Genomic DNA, 17,075 nt, shown 5'->3' on the forward strand with positions numbered 1-17,075 from the left:
AAGAGGTGTTACCATTTAGGGCCTTGGTAAGGATGTGCTGTACCTGATCAGGAGTGGGTCCAGTCCTTAAGTTTAGAACTCAGCATTGCCTTTAAGCCATAGGTTCAATGCTGAAGCTATTGCATACAGAGAAAAATACCAACCCCCTGCCCAGCACAGCAGTGAGGGCTGTTACATTTCCTGCCTTAGCACTGTCATCACTTGGGTTCACCAGGCCCATTTTGGTAGGGAGTCCTTCCCTAATCCCAGAGTTTTGACACCAAAGTTGTCATTGCACTGGGCAGGCTGCAAGGGCCACAATGGGCCTTTGGGTTGGGAGTCTTTGGTCTTGGAGGTAAAAAAATAGTCTGCTGTGTGAGGTTTTGTCCCTGAGTGGGGGTGGTTTTCCTTGGTTTGGGTTTTTTTCTGGATTTGCACACAGCGTGCACGAGGGGTGGATTCAGTACATCAGTGGCACTCAGAGGTTGTGTCCTGCAGAGATTCTCCAGTGTCAGCACGGAGCAAAACTCAGCACAATAAAACCAGGTCTGCCTGGAACGCTTCTATTATAGAATATTTACTGTTGTGCTGATAAAACAAAGCTGTTAGCTCCAGAGGAAATAATTTTACAGGAAAGAAAGGAGTGAAATTTCATTAAGCAATTGCCCAAAAATAAACCATGAAGTAGGAGTGAAGGAGGGCTCCCAATATCCACAGTGGCTTCAGCTAGGGCGTGCCTACAGTACAAACAGGGACAGAATCTTGAATAATGCATGACTCTGCATTCTTCAGTACTGAACATAAACTGGAACGTGAGGATTTAATGCACAGAAATCTGGAGTTTCAGTAGGAATTACTGGAATAGGTAAAACCTCTCAATATTTAGCAGTTTCTATTCTATTCATGTCCCTGTATTTGAAACAGGTTATTTTCTTGCATTTATGTTCGATACAAAGAGGTTATGTTAAATATTGGAGCAGGTTATCTAGAAAGGCAGGGAATATTTTCTCACTTCAGGATTCTGAAGAATGAATTCAGCAGTTCACCTGTCTGAAGCAGTTTAGCAGCTCTTGCCTCGGCATGTGCAGCTGGAGCAGCTGAGCTGGCAGGTGTCCTTCAGGTGCATGTTCAGAGCTTGCAACTGGGAGAAGTCTGAAGGCCTGCAACTGTGGAAAGTATTACAGCTTAAGACTGTATTCAGGATGACCATGTGGAGAGAATATAAGGAGATTTATTGATGGCATACAAGGAAAAAAAAGGCAACCACATCTGAGGTCAGACTTTTCCCTCAAGACCATGACAATCGACATCTTATTGCTTGGGGTTTTTTTAATTTGACTTTTGTTGCATTTCACGTCAATAAAAAGTCTGATCTGTGTGATTGCAAATTGCTTATTTTTCTCTTTTCCATCTTTTTGTTTGTTTGCTCTCAATATTATTTAAAATAATGTTCACAAGGATTCTCTTAACTGATTACAGAACTGTCTCAGGCAGCCAGTGTCCACACCACCTCCCGACACTGGTGCCCCAGTCAGGACCATGTTATATAGTTGTAAGAGGATTTGTTGTGGGCTGCTTTTGATGCTCCCTTTTCTCTGGAGGTGGAGACTGTTGGTGGTGTAGGATTTGTTACCAGCTTCTCATGGTAAAGACAAGGGAAATTCAGCCACTGGCATAACATCCAGTCTTAAAGGACATTGCAATTTTGGGATTTTTGTTGGTTTGTATCAAGTAACAGTTCTTTAAGGATTTGCCATTTTCAGATGTGAAGGTTGGACACCATGTCCAGACCAGTGCTTTGCAGCTGGGCTTTTGCAGGGCAGCAGAACAGATACACCATCATAATGTGTGCATTCTGGATTTAGGAGCTGAGATAGCCTCTTCAGAAAAGGCTTAACAAACAAACAAAAATATTAAAAATTCTGGAATATGTTTTTGAAAAAGTCATCCCTGAAGGTCACCCTGGTGTCTTTGGTTTAATTGTAACAAAAACTGGGTGATTTTCTGTACTTACGATACATCCATGGTAACCTCAACAGCTGCCTGAGAAGATGTCATCTGTGGTAAATAGGACGATTCCGGGACATTTTTGTCTCTGTTGGCAGCTGATGTCATTGCGAGGCGTTACCTTTGTCCAGAACAGAGTATTTTACTCTGCTGGCACTGTCCCCTCCTGGCTCCACCACCTTTGCTTTGGAGTCTTGCTCTGCACAGGAGGAATTTCCACGCTGAGAGGGAACCCTCCCGCCCTTGGTGGCACTTCCTTGCCGTGGCTTTTGTGCAGCATTTTTTCGGGAATGTCGCTGATTGGAGCTGGCAGCGTCTGACACCTCCGGGGCAGGGCAGAGTGAACAAACCCAAACCATTTCGTTGTGCTCGGGCACAGCTGATGTGGAGCCTCCGCTCTGGAAATGCAGCGTTACCGACTCCTGCTCCTCCCTCCCTTCCCCCCATTAGCACTGTATTTACAGGGCATTAGAAAGGATTGTACTTCTGAATCTGTGCTGTTACAGCCATTATAATTCATATATTAATCACCTATGCCACAGAATTTTATTATAAAAGGCATAGTCCAAAATCTAATATCAGTCTGATTTGAAAGAAATTGCTTATTTTTTGTGTTTTCCTGTCTTTCTTGCATGTATTAGGCTCCAGCAGTAATGAAATGTATTTCAACATCACAAATAGAATTGTGCAGCTTGGTTTTATGTTAAAATCTTCATTTAGAAACCTCAAAATCCAAATCCTCAGTGCATTAAAAATATACAGGGGAAAAATACACACTGTGCAAAAATCTGTGTATGGCAGTGACAGACATTGTTGAAACCATGCAGAGGTTAATAGGGAATGAAACCATTGGGAAATCCAGCTAGCACTGGCTATACTGGAAATATTAAAGAGTTATATTTTTATATATTATATATCATATTGTGCATTTTAAAATTATCAGATTACAGAGTTTGAAATTTACCTTTGATCCTTCCACCAGCAAACATCTGGTTTTAGAGGTGTGTGGAAGAGGCTGCAGCCTTTACTCCTGGATAATTTTTTAGGATAATTACCAAATCTCTTCTTTGTGAGATGGCTGGAAATTTTCTACTAAATTAATTCTACGTTTTCCAATTTGACAGCTGTCCAAAACATCTTGAAATGTTGTTGGGGGGTTAAGAGAAAACAAAATGTGTCTCATAAGAATAATTTTTCCATTTTTAAAGTCTGTTTCTATATGTTTTTACTTTAGAGAGAGACTATTTTGTCTCATAGGGTTTTAGTCTTGGTGCTTAAAATCTTGTGAGTCATTAATTTGAATATGCTATTGAAAGGATCCCATTTTTTCGGCCGTTTTGGGGTACTCTGAGGATGGAAGGAAAAGTGCTTTATAAATAAGGTGATTGAGTCTGTAGGGTGTGTCTCTGACAAAGGTGGCACTGAACTTGGAGCTATTAAATGAAAAAATAGGCAGTTTAGGAAAAAGTCTTCATTTTCTCCCCACAATCTAGAACAATTTGAGAAATTTTCCATTTCACTGGTATAATTGACACATACAGACTGTGGGCCCTGCACATCAATAAATACCACTTGAAGGGGCTGAGAACTCTACACTGGTCAAAATAATCTCTTAAAATATTTGGTAAGAGAGGAAACTAGGCCTTTCAGGGCATAAACAACATTTGTCCTGATGAGCAAGGCTCTGAATTGGCTGCAGAATTGAGTTGCTGTGTCTGCAGCAGGGCCAGCTGTGCTCTGGGGCTGTGGCTGCTCACACAGACACAGACACAGCGCTCCAAGGGCTTTGAGACGAGCAGCTCAGCTGGGGAGAGCCTTGGCTGGGCCTCCAAGGGAGGAATAAATTAATGGCAGGGGGATCTACAAATGATAGAGGACATTTGAGAATTGTATTTGTTATGGGAAATGTCTGTGGTTCTGGGTGTGGTTTTGTGTGTTGGGATCTGTTTTTCCTGGTTATTTGCACACCAGAGTTTTCCAGGCTACAAAGGACAGAGGCCACTTAAGTTTTGATGGAACATTTTGTTACCAGGCTGTTTAGTGTGGGTTCCCAACCCAGGCTTGTATTGCACCATACAAAATGAAGAGCTCTGTCCCATGTTTTGTTCATCCGTTGAATCACCACTGAATGCATTTCCCATTGCCTTCTGCTCTCTCACTGAGCCCTACCACTGCTTTTAGCTACAGCTGCATTTTCAAGTGTTTAAAGCTGTTGCTGACAGCCTAGAAGCTTCTGAAAATTGTGTTTCCTTCCTTAAATTTGTGTTTCCTGGGGAAGTTTCTCTTTTCCCTTTCCATTTCCAGCGTGTGAGAAGCGCTTCTTTTTGATTGTCTGGAGAACAAGTAATTTGCTTTCAGGAATGAAGGGTTGTGCACTGGAAGCACGGGGGCTTTTTGTCTGCTTCAAGTACACGACTCAGTACTATCAGCTGTTATTTAGGGATGTATTTTGTCCTTCTTTCATGTGGAGAGCTCTTCACAAATTACACTGGAATTTCATACAAATGGCTGTTGAATTAGGATCCGAAGAGGAGGCAGGAGATGCCTTTTGAAGTGGTGCTCAAATGCAGTGTAATTACATCGGTGCCTTTAGCTCCAGATTGTTAAGATTCACCAGCATGTAATGTGTTCCCCCAGTCCTGCTTTGGTTCAGGGTTTAATGTTGTTGGCTAATGAATCTCGTGTGAATCTTTTTTTAGCAATATTTATTCAGCTGCTCTGTTATTAAAAGCAAATGTGTAGTAGTGGTTATTAAAATTCATCTTTCTTGCTTTTCTACTAATTGCATAATACTAATGATGTACATCTCTGCATAATATAAAAATCTCATATTGCTTGCATCATTTGGTTTCATAAATTATTCCACATTATGCATCATTTAATATTATTCCTGCTTTCCTCAAAATTATTATAATTTCCTTATATTCAATTTACAGCTGTGGAACAACTATTTTCATTTGGCTGTGGCTTTTATTACCCAAGATTCACTACAGCTAGAAAACTTCTCCCATGCAAAATACAACAAAATCCAGAACAAGTAAGTAAAACATATACTTCAGCTTATACCTTCAATTTTTTAGTGAAATTATAAAAAAGGCAATGATAAAAATACCTTTGATATTCCTTTCTCCCTAGGTATGGAGATATGAGACGTTTAATTGGCTTTGCTATCCGTGACATGTGGTACAAACTTGGTGAGTAGCAAACTGAGCTTCACTGCAACTGAATCTGTCACATAATGTTTGTTCCATTGGAAAATATCTGACATGGAGTGCTTTTGTAAATATTTCTGCTATTTGAACTTAAAATATGTTTTCACTCCTGTGATTAAGCTTGGAGTTGACATGAGATACAGTTGGACTACCGCCAGGTTTTTATTTAAAAGAGAACTCACAACCTTCTCTCAGATTTCAAACATGACTGAAATCAGATTTCAGAAACCTTATTTTGCAGGAATTGAGACTGGGTAAGTTTTCCCTGAGAAGGTTACTGCTCAGCCTGAACCTATGGTTCTGGAAATTAGGAGACTCAGATCTGGAATCTGTTTGAATTAAAATTCCCAAAAAGTTTTTACATTTGTCATCTGGCCACGTTCTTCTGCTCCTTCTGTGAGAGTTTCTCATGAACTCCTTTGGGATCATTTCTTCTTAACTGAACTTGGGTAGAATATTCATTTTATCTTGGAAAATTTTTGCGTGACATTTGTGTTGAAAATTAACATGGCACACGTTGGAGAGGAACATCAGACTCAGAACTCTCCTTAGTTATGGAACAAGTCTCACATTTGTTAATGAGAATGTTTTTGTCTCCTTACAAGCTTCAGGCAGCATTGACACTCTCACACAGGTCCTTGTGTTTGCTGCTGGTCTGCTCCACTTATCAGGGCAGTGTTTGGACCATGTCTGAGACCTGGTTGAGTGTTTTGTAGATTTGGGTGTTTGTTGGACCATTGGTGCTACAAGATAATTCTGTGTGGGTTTAGCAGCTGAGGTGTATGGATGGTGTTCCTGTTACTGCAGGTGATTTTGATGCATTGGTTTGTTTGATTTATTGTTGCAATATCTAATTTTATTCAAAAAGCCAGTAATGGTTTTCTCCTTCATAGAAAGGTTACACCATGTGACATTTCCATGTGGTCCTCTCCTGCTGACAGAATCTGGGGGGTTCTTAGGGTGGTTTACTACTTTCTACTCTAAATATTTATAAGGAGGTGTCAAAAGCTGAAAAACTGAACTCTTCACCGAAAATATCGACTCCTCTGGCATTCTTGCTTATTCCTGGCACTGAATTGTGGCATCTTAGAAGGAGACAGTATCCATTCACATGTCCCCAGCTTTTGAGAAGAAACAGAAAAGAGTGACTGAGTTGCAAGACTTGACCAGCAGAGCTTTAAATGATTGCAGCTCCTAGATGTTTCCCTAAAACTATTTGGTTTTCTCTTCAAATATTCAATTTGTGGTTTTGTTGCAGGCCAGAATAAAATTTGCTTTATTCCGGGCATGGTTGGGCCCATCTTGGAAATGACTCTTATTCCAGAAGTTGAACTACGAAAAGCAACGATCCCAATTTTCTTTGACATGATGCTGTGTGAATATCAGTGGACAGGAGAATTCAAAAAGGTAATTACAAATATCCTGCATGAAAATGCATTTAAATGTCATGTTCTCAGTATTTCTGGTAAATGTTTGTCAAGCGAGCTTTTCTGCTAACACAAAGTGAAATCCCAAATATTAAGAACCAAAGAAACAGCTTTTGTGCAGCAGGTGTAGGATCTCCAGGAGGACTGAGTTGGATTTAGGCAAAACTTGTTGCAATGATAGCAACAAATAGATGGAATAGGAAATAGGGGCCAGGAGATTGCAGAATCTTCATCCAAATTTTCAGGATTTTACTGGAGAAGGTTCCGAGCAGCAACACTTACATTGAAGTCAGCCCTTCATTAGATAGGAGATAGAGTTAAATGACCTCTGGGGATCCTCTATAACCTAAATATTTCCTTATCCCCCTTCCTTGTGACATAGATATTGATAAGCCAAAACTTCCAGGTTTTACTACAGTATCAGACAGGAGTAGCAGTGAACAGTTAATTATATTTTATCAGATTTATCAGGAAACTGTAACTTTTCTAAATGTTTATTGTGAAAAAAAAAAACCACTATGAAGAACTGAAATTCCTGGAGTGTTTTCTGCAGTCATTCTGAAAAGGAAAAAGAATTTTTAAATCACAACTATGAAATATTTTTGATGGATGGAATAGAAATAGGGATGGTGGGACAGGGCACTAGAGATTGTAATCTAAATTTCCTGGCACTGCTTGCTGTGTCTGCTTGGGCAGTGGAGTATCCATCCCTGTCTGACATCTCCATTCTCCTCAATCTCTTTGGGCATGGACTCCCTTTATTCTGTGTTTGCACACTGCTTCCCACAGTAAATGATAAACTGGATATTCAGCACAAATAATTAATTCAGAACAATCTGTGTAAGGAAAATGACAAACAAAAAGGCATCATTTTAGACACATGTAAATATAAATATCTCGTATACCCAGCTATGTTTAATACTTTAAATCATTTGGGGCATTTCTGTGTCAATGAAGTGTGGAACAAATGAGCAGATGGAATTTCCATTTTGGTCTGTATTCCACAGTGCAAAGCTTTTGGTTCAAGGCCAAGATTAAAAACCACTTTGTTTCTGTGCATCTGTTCCCTCCGTGTCCTGATAGTCCTATATTTGCCTTCTTAAAAATGTTTTCCTGCTCATGGCTTATACCTCATCTCTTGGGAGAGACACACAGATCTGTACAGACAGAAATCCTGAAAACTCATCAGTCATCCTGCCTCATTAACAGGAGCAGCAGCTTGGGAGCCTGGGAGAGGCCAGGCACTCCAGTGACCACTGAATCACTTCTCCTGCCATAAAAATAAGTTTCAGGTGGTATTTTACAGTGACAAGGAACAAGGACATTGGGTTTATTGCAGCTTAAGGAAAAGAGAGAGTTTTCATCTGATGGTGCAAAAACTATTTCATAATTGAGCAGCTGAGTCTCATTGGACTCTAATGTTCTGCTTTAGGAATTGTGATCATTTGCTCATCAAGAATCATGGGGTTTATCCTCTCCTTCCCTATAGAGGAGGTAATTAAGACAAAGAAACTTGCTTCTCTAAGTTTAGCCATTCTGGCAAGTTTTTTAAAATACATATTTTAAAGGAAAGGTACATTAATTTTTATGTTTTAAAATTGTTACCATCTTCATGTAAAGGGCAAATAATTAATATGAATGGCTAATTATTGGATGCACAAACACTGAACTCTAGGTTTTGCTAGTGGACAATTTTCATATGCAGATTGACATTTAGTAGTATAAAGGATTTTTTTTTAAAGCTTTAGTATAAAATTTTGAGAATGACAACATGTTATTTCAAGAGTGCCTGGGGCACTCAGGAGCCCAGAATGACATTCACTTAAACATAATTTTGTGGAACTTTAAAACTAAATAATTTATTTCTAATCTAATCTTCTCTAATGAGAGAGGAGGGGGAAAAAAAAAGCACAAACAGAAACATCTTTACCAGCTGAGCCTGTACCAGCACAGGAACCAGAGGCTGTCTGGTACCTCCCACACAATTTAATAACCTTTCCCAAAAAGCCTGTGTCTGTTAATGTGCCCTGGCGCTGTGCTGGGGCAGGGCTCTGTTCTGGGGAGGCACAGGGGGTGTGCTGGGGCTGGGGGCTGTGTCCTGCTTTATGCACACAACATACAGGCAGTAAGGATATAAAGTCATTGAAATCTATCAAGCAGGAATTTTATTTTATTTAGCTATTTCTAGGAAATCGTCTAATCCCAGAGAAAACAAAATTCCACCTGTGGCTCTCTCAAGAATGACTTGCTCCACATGCATATTTAATGGCTTGGAATCTGTATGTAGGTGTAGGACACAGTAAGACATTTTCTTGCAATCCTTTCTTCTACTTTGCACATGTAATTTCCATTCAGCCAGAGCAGTGTTATATAAGCTTGTAATTTTAACTCTAACTCAAGTCGGAGAGAGGGAGCCATTAATATCTACTAATTTTAGCTATCAAGGCTCTGTCTGTCATGAGCTCAGAGAGCTGGGAATCTTGGAAAGCCAATTTATTCATCCCTCAGCGTCTGTGGATAGACTCAGTCCTGTAAATGGATTCCTTTCTCTTGCAAATAAAATGAGAAGCTTGTTGCTTATATGTTGGACCCACAAGGTTAAAAAGTCCCACCCTGCAAATGCTGATAACCCACCTTTCCTTTCCTTGAGAGATCAGGTTATGCATTTTATTAAGACTTCCCAAAGGAAGACACATCACCAAGTGACCTCGTACTGCTTGTTCTAACTGTGAGCTGAGGCCAGGAGCTGGAAAATGCTTGCCTAGAAAAAAATTTAAACAAACAAACAAGGAAAATTAGTTCTTTGCAGAGTAAATGAAAATATCATTTAAATAAACATGGATTTGAGTTACATTGTGGATTTAACTTGGCTTAGGAAAGATTAATTCATCTGTGTTTATATTTTTGTTCAAATAAATCATTCTGTTTGTGTTTGGTATTTTCAGTTTAGTATCTCTCATGGGTTCTGCCAATTGCTGGAGCCATCTGGGGAAGTTTTCTGTGTTTGCTTTCCTTCCTGACTGCTGTGGGACCATTTCAGAAAGCAGTGCTGGCTGCTGCTGTGTGCTTGGGCTTTCCAGACTCATGGTTAGAGGACAGACATCGATTCTTAGTGAGCCTGTGACAGTGTCCTGTTGTTCTGAGCCCTCACAGGTGACTGAGAGAGTGACCGAGGTGTCCTCAGCAAGCTCCTCTGGCACAGGAGATTTATTTACTGTAAATAGCCATATTTATTTCTCTCAGTTCTTGAAACCTTGTTGTGTGTAAGAGTTTCAGAAAGATGTGAGATCAGCAGCAGAGACTGAGTTTGTGTGGCCTGGTGCTTCAGACAGATCCATGTGGAAAACACGGACATGTTTTGTGCTTTGGTATCGAGGTGTGTTCAGAGCTGGGGAGATTCCTTGGATCTGTTAGAGAAGCAGGTGGGTTTAAAGCTAAATTGGTGCCAGTGACAATTAGGCACACTCAGTTTAAGTGAGAGGAGAAGAACACTCCAGAGTTTAATTTTGGCACAGAAACATTAAAAACTTTATTCTGTTTTTCTGCCAACTTTTTTTATATGTTTCGATCCAAGCAACTGATTTTTTCTCTTCTTGCAGCTTGTTGAGAACCTGCAGGAAAGATGCTTAGGGAGAGTTTTTTCGTTCAGATCCAGCAATGTGAAATTATTGCCTCTTTGAGAAGTAATCAATTCTCTACCTGCTGAATAAGTACTAGGAAGGATTTAAGAGGTGAACAATTTTTAACTGGTGTTTGACCTGTACTATATTCACAGATTTGTCTTACTGCAGTAAGCCCACAGAAAATGGTTGGATTGGATGTTTTTGCTTAATATTTCCTTGTCCTGAAACTGCCATGCACCTGTTTTACCCATGTTAAATACTAATACACATCCTGCTTGCATATTAGAATTAATTCAGAGTCCTTTAAACTTCTATTTCAGCCTGGATGAGACAGAGTAATTTTATTTTCTTCCATTAAGCTATTTTTCAATGACAGCTCTTTATTCTCTAATATTAGTATAATGTGTACTGTTCAACAGGCAGTCTTTCATTTGTATTCTAATTACAGAGAAAGAACCAATATTAGAGCAGCAACACCTGCAAGTAACAAAGTGGTGGAAACAGCTCCTTCCTCCCTGCCCTTTCCAGAGGAGTGTGTGCCTGCACTGCCACTGCTCTGAGCCCAGGTTTTGCTCTTGGTGTGAGCAGTGGAGAAGTCTGGCTGCTCAAGACACTGTTTCAAAGCTCGTTGGAAGAAGCAGCAGCTGCTTCTGTTTCTGCCTCAAGAGTGGTTTGCAGGATCAGGGTGACAAACAGATCTGGGTTGGACACTGGAGGAAAAAGGGGAATGTTTGGCCTTTGTTCTTGAAAAACAGTGAATCATTTTTCTGGGTGGAGAGTTTGAATCACAACCTACTTGAAGGAAGTACATCTAGTAACATATTTTCATTTAGAATGTGATGTTCTTTAAAACTGAAGAAATTCTAAAAACACATCTGAAGAGATGCGTGCCCTGCTTGGTGCTCTAAGAGGAAGGACTGCTTTCCTCTATGTAACCCTGGCTTGGCTTCTTCAGCTCAGAGCTGAATGTTTTGCTAAGGATATATTTAAACAAGGTAAAATATTTTGCATTGCAGTTATCTGAAAGCACCATATCTGAAATATTACAGTAATTCTTTGTACCATGAAAGGCTTCTGGTTCTCTGATGGGATGATCTGGATCCCAGCCTGCCAAAGCTCTCAATTACACAGAAACACTCCAGGGAAAAACAGAATTATTCATGTACTGACAATTGTGTGAAATTTTGTATCAAAGAAGAACATGAAAACTTGCTGCATTAGCACAGTAATGAATTCTGTCATTTTTACAGTGGTTTTAATAATTAGGTCTTGTAAAGCAACTGAGCTTTATTTCAGTGTAGGTCTCCACTAATGCTCTCTCTGTGCCTCTTGATGGGTTAATGACTTGTCAAGAACCCTGAGGTAGATCTTTCCTACGACTTCTGAACAGGGTGCAGCTGTTTGCACGAGGACAAAGACTGTCTGTAGCTGCACACAGACTCTGAGGTTGTGCCTCACAAGCCCAGTGCAGGGGATGCTTTGTGAAAATCTGTGTCCAGGCTTTCAGCTGTGCTAAAAGCCCAGACCAGAATATGCTGAAGCATTTAACTCCTGGGAATATGCGACATAATTACACAAAGGTACAGTTTTGATGCCATCTTGAAACGTGTTGGCCTCTGGATAGTTGCTCAAGTGTTTTGATTTTTTTTTATTCTTTCTTTATTAGTTTGAAAATGAAATCATTTTGAAGTTGGATCATGAGGTGGAAGGAGGACGAGGGGATGAACACTACATGCAGTTGTTTGAGTCCATGTAAGTAGTGCATGAGAATAAATACAATAAATGCCTTCAGGATGTGTTTCCATCTTACTGTTTCCAGTTCTCAGGTTGGTAACCTCACCTAAAATAGAATCTTAGCAACTTTTTTCATTAAGAGACTGGAAATACCATAATGATTCACTACCCCTGGTTCAAATTGCAGTTCAAATTTTGCTCATTTAAATTATTTTCCTGGTTGCTTTTCATTGTTTTGTGCTTCAGCTAAATTATGCAGAAGTTATACATAACCTGCATTTTAATACATCTCGATTGGACTCCAATAGATTATTGTCTGAATTTAAATAAGGCTTTGTGATGTCATGTGCATGTTTTACTTCCTCAAAGCCTGCTATGCTGTATGGGTTGTGTGTCCATGTAGGGGTAGCAGTCTTTGCAAAGTCACATCTCTCATCTGATGAACCATGAAAGCTTTGGGTACACACACAGGGGACATACAGAATCATTATTCTGTTTCTTTTTGCAGCATCTTTTATCAAATTTGAATGTTGCTGTCTAGTTTCCTTCAGGCTCTCCCTTAGGGTAAACACCACTGGTATTTCAGTTTATCATAGGGAATGTTTTCTGGACATTCCTACAATGTCTCCATCTATTTTGAAATACTACATTGCCTTAAAGCTGTAGAGAGCATTCAAACCAAGACTTTATCTATGCAAAAAGCAAGGCTTCCCTCAGATCTTGTGTATGAGACTCTTTGAAGCTCACTCTTTCTGAGCTGTGTAACGTTATTTGCTCACCTTGTTTGCACTTTGCTCTTTCATTCCAGCTCTTTTCTTGGAAAGTGGAACTATCCAGTTAAACCCCATCTGTCAGCAGTGCAGTCGAGGAGTGCCATCAAACACAGTACAGAGCTTTTGATCTCCCTGCCTTCCCAAGGCCCCCTTCTTGCTCTGACATATCTGTGGCACTGTCCCACTTTCTAGAAGGCCTCAAGTTCAAAGTTCCCACTTTTCTAAAGATGACACTTCATCTTATGTTCAGATACTATTTTTCCTTCCATCCTTGAAGTTGGTGAATGACGCCTGTAGATGGAGAGTTGAAGCAGAGGCTGGTGACCTGCCTGTGGTAGGACCTGTTCTCTCAGTTGGTTTGGTTTAAATATTCCTACCTTCACACCTTTCAAAGCAGGGATTTCAAGCCTCTGTTCCCAGTTCCCTGTTCCAACTGGAAGGAGACACAGTTACATTTGGTTCCACATTTATTCATTTGGTCATATTTTTATCAGCTGATCTCCTAGAACTGTCTGCACTCCTGCACAGCTCCAGGTGTCACCTGAAGGCAGATATTTAGCAGCACTCAGTGACTGCTGTGCTGCTGCTCACCTCTGCAACCAACATTTGCCCATGCTGGTGGTTGCTGGGAACTTCTCCATGCCCACAGTAATGAACTAAACAGGTTCAACAGAAGTTTAATTAAGCACTTGCATTTGTTGCTAGACCTAAATGTTAGTGCAGCCCATGATGGGGTTGTGGCCTATCCCAGACAGCACGGAGGGGAAGCTGGGGTGATGTGGGGCAGGTGAGAGGCTGTTCTCAACAGGCAGAGTAGACAAGGCTGCCCTGCCTGGGGAAAGGCAGGAGAATCAGTCCAGCTCCATGAACACAAGTTGTGCCACTTGTCCTCAGGCTCAGAAAATGAGTTCTGGCATGTTTTAGTTACTAATGTAGGCACAACAGGAAATGGCATTTGGCAGCTTTCCAGTTCCCCATCACTGCAGTGGCCCATGATATGCAGTTGTTTTTCTCAAGCTTTATTGCAAATATTTTTTTATTTAAAATTTTCATTTTTTTCAAGCTCTGTTTAAAAATTCAAAGGTTTCTTGCTCCCTCCTGGAGGTAAAAAAAATCTTCTGAAGTTTTATGGTCCTTTTTATTGGGATTACTGTATAAAGCTGAGCAATACAACTTTTTGAATCTTCCCTCAAGAGACAGGTATTCCTCTCTCCTGTTTTTTTGCAGTTCTCCTTTATGTGCACTCTGGTTCACCTTTCTTTAGTGACTGGAGTGATGTACTTTGTGCTGGGTGAGACCCAGCAATAGCTTGTGGCTTATGTCAATGTTTTTCTGCTTGCATTGGGAAGAAATGTGATGTCTTAGTGCCTCATGTTCATTGTGCACTCAGGAAACGTTCACAAAGCTCTGTCTTGTTTGCTGTTACTCCAGGGGAACCTGTGGCAGAAATCCATAATAGTCACTTAAACAGTGACTGTACTTTCCTTCATTAGTGTCTCACACTCTCTCTGATACTTGTATATGTAAAATAACACCATTTTTTCTGTATAATATTCCAGTCTCCTATGTGGTTCTGAGGCTTTCTTACTTTCTTTCCCACAAACATCATTTAATGTGCTCCAGCCTTTTCTGTCAGTTGTCAGCTCTTCAGCCCCTTTAGTGTTTCCATTCCATTTGCAGTGTATTTTATAAGCCATGTGTCAGTTATTGATTTAAATATTTCCATTTCAGACCAGAGCAATTGGAGTATTCTGGTTGTATCTGCTGGCCTCTGACCCTCCTATCTTATACAATATAAATGTTCTTTCACACATCCATGTACACATTCCCTCTGTCTCAGCACAGTAACTCCCTTGGAGCTGCACAATCCAAGGAATAAACTTTAGATGTTGCTTTTACTTTGCTTGAGTTGGGTATTCTTGACTTGGTTTTATTCTTGGGTTTTCTGCAGAGGTTCCATTCTAGGCCAGAGCTTTGAGGATTTCTTTGCAATTGAAGTCAATATGAATATGTATTTTCTGAAGAAGGTTCAAATAATTATGAGGAGTAAAAAAAAAATATTTTCTCCTATTAATTAAAACAGTATACTTTGAAATTAAAATTTTAAAAAATATTGTGCCTAAAGATTAATAATAAATTATTTTTTTACCTGGGTGTCTGGAAAACAATGATATAGAGCTCAATTGATAATTAAGCACTAAGAGGTCAGAACCTTCCCAGCTACCAATACACAGCAGGGCTTCCTTGGGGAAAATTAACTGCATCTCTGCCTGACCCAATGCTTGCATCTATAATTATATATGTGAAAATATATGTATGTATGTCTGTGTGTGTATATATATATGTAATGCAGCCTGTCAGAGAGAATCCCAATGGAAAACCAGAATGTTAAGTAGAGGAAACAAGCTCTTAAGCAAAGAAATAAAATAATCCTTAATGAGATGCAGGTAATCACTTAATGATGTTTAAACAGTTAAACTTTGAAAAGAAAGCTCTGACAGTAAAGTGAAATCTCTACTCCTAAATCACTTCAGCACTTTGTAGAAACAGTACATGCTAATGTTTTGTTAATGTAAATTGAATCTGATGGTGCCAAAATATAAAATTCCCTTTCTCCTACTTTCATCAAAAGAGATCAAGCTGCTCTTTTCAATCTGCAGAAAGTTGATTGTCTGGTTGTGCTTATTTCTCAAAGTAAAATTACTCTGGTGATGACTTTTTTGAGCTAAAAAAATTGTAATTTTTGTTCATTTGAACTTTCTACTTGCATGTAACAGTACAAAGAGAAGGAAAGCATTTTTGCATTTTATGCTGTGGAAAGTACAGTATTTATTGCAATAGTGTGACATTCCAGAGACTTGAGTTTGTGATAGCACAGATGCAGGTTGCTCTGTCCTGAAGGTGGGTACACCCTTGAATTCAAAGTCATTTTCAGACAGGAAAAGTAAATGTGGGGGTTTTTTTCCCTTTGATTTATATGCATCTGTCTTCTGGACATCTAAATGACCAACTCACAGAGGGAATATCTGCAGTTGATTTAGGCCTAATTCAGTATTTGCCTTCAGAATGGTACCAACTTTTCTGTGTTTGCAGCCTTATGGAGTGTGCCAAGCAGCACCCTGGCATTTTCAGCTTGGTGAAAAGCTTTGTGAGCCTGGTGAAAAAGCTCCTGGAGAGGCTGCTGGATTACCGTGCCGTGATGAACGACGAGAACAAGGACAACCGCATGAGCTGCACCGTGAACCTGCTGGTAGGTTCTCTCCTGGGATTCTGGTGTGAGGGGGGCAGAGCATTAGAATCCATTTATTAAACATGAAGGTAAATCTCCCCAGGGACAGGAGTGGGTGACAACATTCCCTAGTGATTTAAACTCTGAGGCAAGAGATTTTTATATGTATTTGCACAGTAATATGCATAAGTCTGAAAGCAACGTTCACCCTTTTGTTTTGTTTTGTTTGTATGCTTTATCCACTTTGATTTTGTGGATAAATTAGAAAGTTTGCTGCTCACATGCCTGTACCTATTGGTAGGCTTAATGGGACACTGGGTTCTTGACACAGTCAAGCTGTGATGAGCAACTGACCCACTTGCTGCTTCAGCACCTCTGTAGTTACAGTTTTCAAATGTGGGCAGGAAACCTGCAAGGCACCCTTGCAGTAGGGTGCCAAGAGGTTTGAGGCTCTGATGTGGTCCTAGGCCACTCTGTCTTCTTTTCTACCCCTGTTTTGTGATGAGGATATGGCATACAGAGATTCCTCCTCCAGGAAATTCCTCAAAGCCGAGGAGGAACCTCTGCCACCTTTGAAGTATTGCACTCACACACTCTTAGTTCCTCAATAATCACTGTGCAATGTGGTATAAATTTCGTCAGCTCTTCAAGACACAATTCTTGTCATACCTTTTGCACAGCCTTAGCAACTTACATACCTGCAAACATGTTATGGTGACCAAAAAATGAGCTTTATTCCTGGAACTGGCCCCTTTAGAGGTATTGCACAACAATGCTCCGTAACTACAGTGCTACACATCTGCTTCAATACATACCAGCTTCCACCAAGTGTAGCTGGAGTGTGTGGTTTATTATGTTCATTCGTTTGGATAACCATATTTTCCTCTTCTCCATTAGAAAAACCTTCAGTAATGATTTCATTATGAACTATAAGAAGTATATGTATGTATAAAAACATACATTTAATTAATAAAAATATTAATTGAAGCAGTAGTTCCAGGTTTAAACTTCAGATAGTCTGTAAATAATCTGTTTCTCCTGCAGTCTATGCTTTCTAACTAGCAAGAAAGCAAAATCTCAGTGTGTGTGTA

At 39.9% G+C, this 17,075-nt stretch overlaps 1 protein-coding gene across 1 annotated transcript in view; it reads left to right on the forward strand.

Annotated features, from left to right (window-relative positions):
- DOCK2 (dedicator of cytokinesis 2) overlaps positions 1-17,075 on the forward strand; it is a 157,717-nt gene that overhangs the window by 115,894 nt on the left and 24,748 nt on the right. Inside the window, exons 31-35 of the mRNA XM_008644215.2 lie at positions 4,923-5,023; positions 5,122-5,180; positions 6,457-6,605; positions 11,915-12,000; positions 15,849-16,005. Coding sequence (XP_008642437.1) covers positions 4,923-5,023; positions 5,122-5,180; positions 6,457-6,605; positions 11,915-12,000; positions 15,849-16,005 — 552 coding nt within the window. The remainder of the gene's footprint in view (positions 1-4,922; positions 5,024-5,121; positions 5,181-6,456; positions 6,606-11,914; positions 12,001-15,848; positions 16,006-17,075) is intronic.

This window comes from Corvus brachyrhynchos, unplaced genomic scaffold (assembly GCF_000691975.1).
Source record: "Corvus brachyrhynchos isolate BGI_N302 unplaced genomic scaffold, ASM69197v1 scaffold262, whole genome shotgun sequence".
Taxonomy (NCBI): domain Eukaryota; kingdom Metazoa; phylum Chordata; class Aves; order Passeriformes; family Corvidae; genus Corvus; species Corvus brachyrhynchos.